The following is a 2,696-nucleotide window of genomic DNA, read 5'->3' as shown; positions in this document are numbered from 1 at the left end:
GAGGTGAAATAATGATACCTTCACTATTGTTTTTTTTAATCTAAATTTAGTTAGTACTAACTCATTAAATTTGTAACTCTTAAAGATAATGATAAATTCATTTCAGTTTATTCGTTTAAAATAATTTCTAAATCAAGCATGTCTTATTTCATTAGCACGCATCTCGTATAAACGATTATATTTTATTCTGTGACCCCATGTGTTGATCACAAACACAATACATGACATATTTCAAGCTAAGATTATTTATACATCAACAACATCAGACAAAGTGACAAGACTTATTATAGTGACTACATATGACAAGACTTATTATAGTGACTACACATGCATGTTCTTCAGGCCACTTATGGCACAAAAGCGCCATTATACCTCCTTACAGCTTCATGACTATCAATTGTGTTTGATCTCAAATAAGGTCGGTTGGTCACACCCCCAAATGTAGGCCTTGCATATTGCCCTTCATGTTCAATTGGTTGCGCACGAGGATAATTTACCGATTCCATTAGAAAACCTAAGGCTTCGTTGATGTCGTTGGTGGGAGCCGTAAGAGGACGACGTGTTGTAGGTGGGCCTGCACTCTGCCATTGGTAATTTAGGTTCGGAAAGTTTATTGCCCTATTATTTCGGTCTCCTTCTGCACCAATGCTTGAAGATTGGTTCTCATTTGGGACTCTCAAGATTTGGGTCCTAACCAGTTGGCCTTCTTCTGAGGGAAATCTATGGACCGGGCTTGTAGGCCGATACTTAGTCTGCTCTAGTACGTTTTGGGGCCTATTTATATAATCCTCTTTTAAGGGATAGTTTTGTGTTGGACTTGTAGGCTGGTACTTAGATGGACTTGTAGGTCGATACTTATTCGGGCCTGGCAAGGTTTGGGGCTTCATCATGTTGGCTTCTTTTGATGGATATGTATATGTTGAGCTTGGGGTTCGATACTTAGTTGGGCTTGTAGGTTGATACTTATTCGGACCTGGCAAGGTTTGGGGCTTTATCATGTTGGATTCTTTTGAAGGATATGTATATGTTGAGCTTGGGGACCGATACTTAGTTGGGCTTGTAGGATGATACTTGTTCGGCCCTGGTAAGGTTTGGGCTTGAATCATGTTGGCTTCTTTTGAAGGATATGCATATGGTGAGCTTGTGGGCCGATACTTAGTTGGGCTTGTAGGATAAAACTTTTTCGGGCTTGAAGGGAGGTACTTATCTGGGCTTGAAGAGCGGGTACTTATTTGGGCTTGTTGGCTGAATATTGTTAGGGCTTTTAGGGCGGTACTTATTGGGGCTTGTAGAGCGAAGCTTATTAGGGCTTGTAGAGCGAAACTTATTGGGGCTGGTAGGGCGATACTTGTCTGGACTTGGTGACTCGTATTTCTTCGGGCTTTTAGGACGGTACATATTGGGTCTGGTAGGGCGATACTTGTTTGGGCTAGTTGACTCATATTTGTTCGGGCTTTTAGGGTGGTACTTAATGGGACTGGTAGGTCGGTGCTTGTTTGGGCTTGTTGATTCATGCTTGTTCGGGCTTTTAGGGTGGTGGTACTTAATGGGGCTGGTGGCGTGATACTTGATGGGGCTGGTAGGACGGTACTTGTTCGGGCTTGTCGATTCATATTTGTGTGGGCTCTTAGGGCGGTACTTAATGGGATCAGTAGTGTGGTACTTATTTGGGCTTGCTGGTTGATATTTGTCTGGGCTTTTAGAGCGATACTCACCTGGGCTGGTAGGCTGGTACCTATTCGGGCTTGAGAGGTTGCCACTAGTCTTCACGGGCGGCTTTGCCCCAGTTTGGAGTTTGCTGAAAAAGTTAGCCATAGGATTTCCCCCTTCCCGGTAGTGGGTTGGGCTTGAGTTCTCATGATCCGACACATATAACGTCTCATAACCTTCATGACGATCCTTGGGTGCATATTTATGCGTATTTTCCTTGACAAGCTCGTTTTTCAAAGGCGCCTCACAAAATTCGGTATACCTGGAACGCGGACCACGAACACGCTCAACCGTTGTTGTCTCAACCACATACCAATTGACGTGTTGTTCCGGCTCATAAGCGTAACCGCCTTGTTGAGCTGGAAAATCATGGTAGTTGTAGTAGGGTTTGGACACATATGAGTGCCCAGCCATAAATTTTGGGTAGATGGAATGATTTGAATGTATTTTTTCTCACTTTCCTTTGTTTATAGATGTATAGATTGTTGTTTCTTATATAGTAAAGAATCTACTCAATGATATTTTCATGTATTGGAATTTTGTTTTAAGAATCAAATTCTCCACCAAATTTTAATGATGGAAGATGAAATAGAACATGTTCTTGTTTATTGGTCCTTGTTGTAACATTCGATCTTTACAATCACCATCTTGACAAAAGTTACCAGCCTTAATGGGCTGGGTGTTTTTGAAACCCAACCGGTTGTTGCTAGTTTAATTTATGGGCCGGATCTCTTACTTGAATGGACTTTGTTGAGCAACTTGCCAACTTGTCAATTGCATCTTCTTCAAGTTGCAATCAGATTGGGCTTGAGTCATCCTTGGTCTTTTATGTGGGCCCAGCCATATGTAAGATTATATCATATGTGTTTGTAACCGGATATCGTTATGTTCTTACATAGTGCCACAACTCCACTTAGAGATGCTTTCACATGATGTACATTTGAGAATAGATTCTTTTGGTAAGCTTAGTAGAATCGAATTCGGTT

At 41.7% G+C, this 2,696-nt stretch overlaps 1 protein-coding gene across 1 annotated transcript; it reads right to left on the bottom strand.

Annotated features, from left to right (window-relative positions):
* Positions 1-306: 306 nt before the first annotated feature.
* Positions 307-2,263, bottom strand: LOC143597366 (uncharacterized). The gene has a single exon (XM_077075882.1). It carries the CDS (start codon positions 2,122-2,124, stop codon positions 1,204-1,206), a length of 921 nt encoding a protein of 306 aa, XP_076931997.1. The 5' UTR covers positions 2,125-2,263; the 3' UTR covers positions 307-1,203.
* Between the last annotated feature and the right edge of the window lie 433 nt (positions 2,264-2,696).

The sequence above is a fragment of the Bidens hawaiensis genome, unplaced genomic scaffold (genome assembly GCF_021521415.1).
Source record: "Bidens hawaiensis isolate Kalapana, Puna unplaced genomic scaffold, B.hawaiensis_p1.1 tig00048168_1, whole genome shotgun sequence".
Classification (NCBI taxonomy): Eukaryota; Viridiplantae; Streptophyta; class Magnoliopsida; order Asterales; family Asteraceae; genus Bidens; species Bidens hawaiensis.
This window is presented reverse-complemented; position numbering and strand designations above follow the sequence as displayed.

Excerpts from the sequence above, each read along its gene's own strand:
- LOC143597366 (XM_077075882.1), bottom strand. The coding sequence starts at position 2,124 with ATGGCTGGGCACTCATATGTGTCCAAACCCTACTACAACTACCATGAT.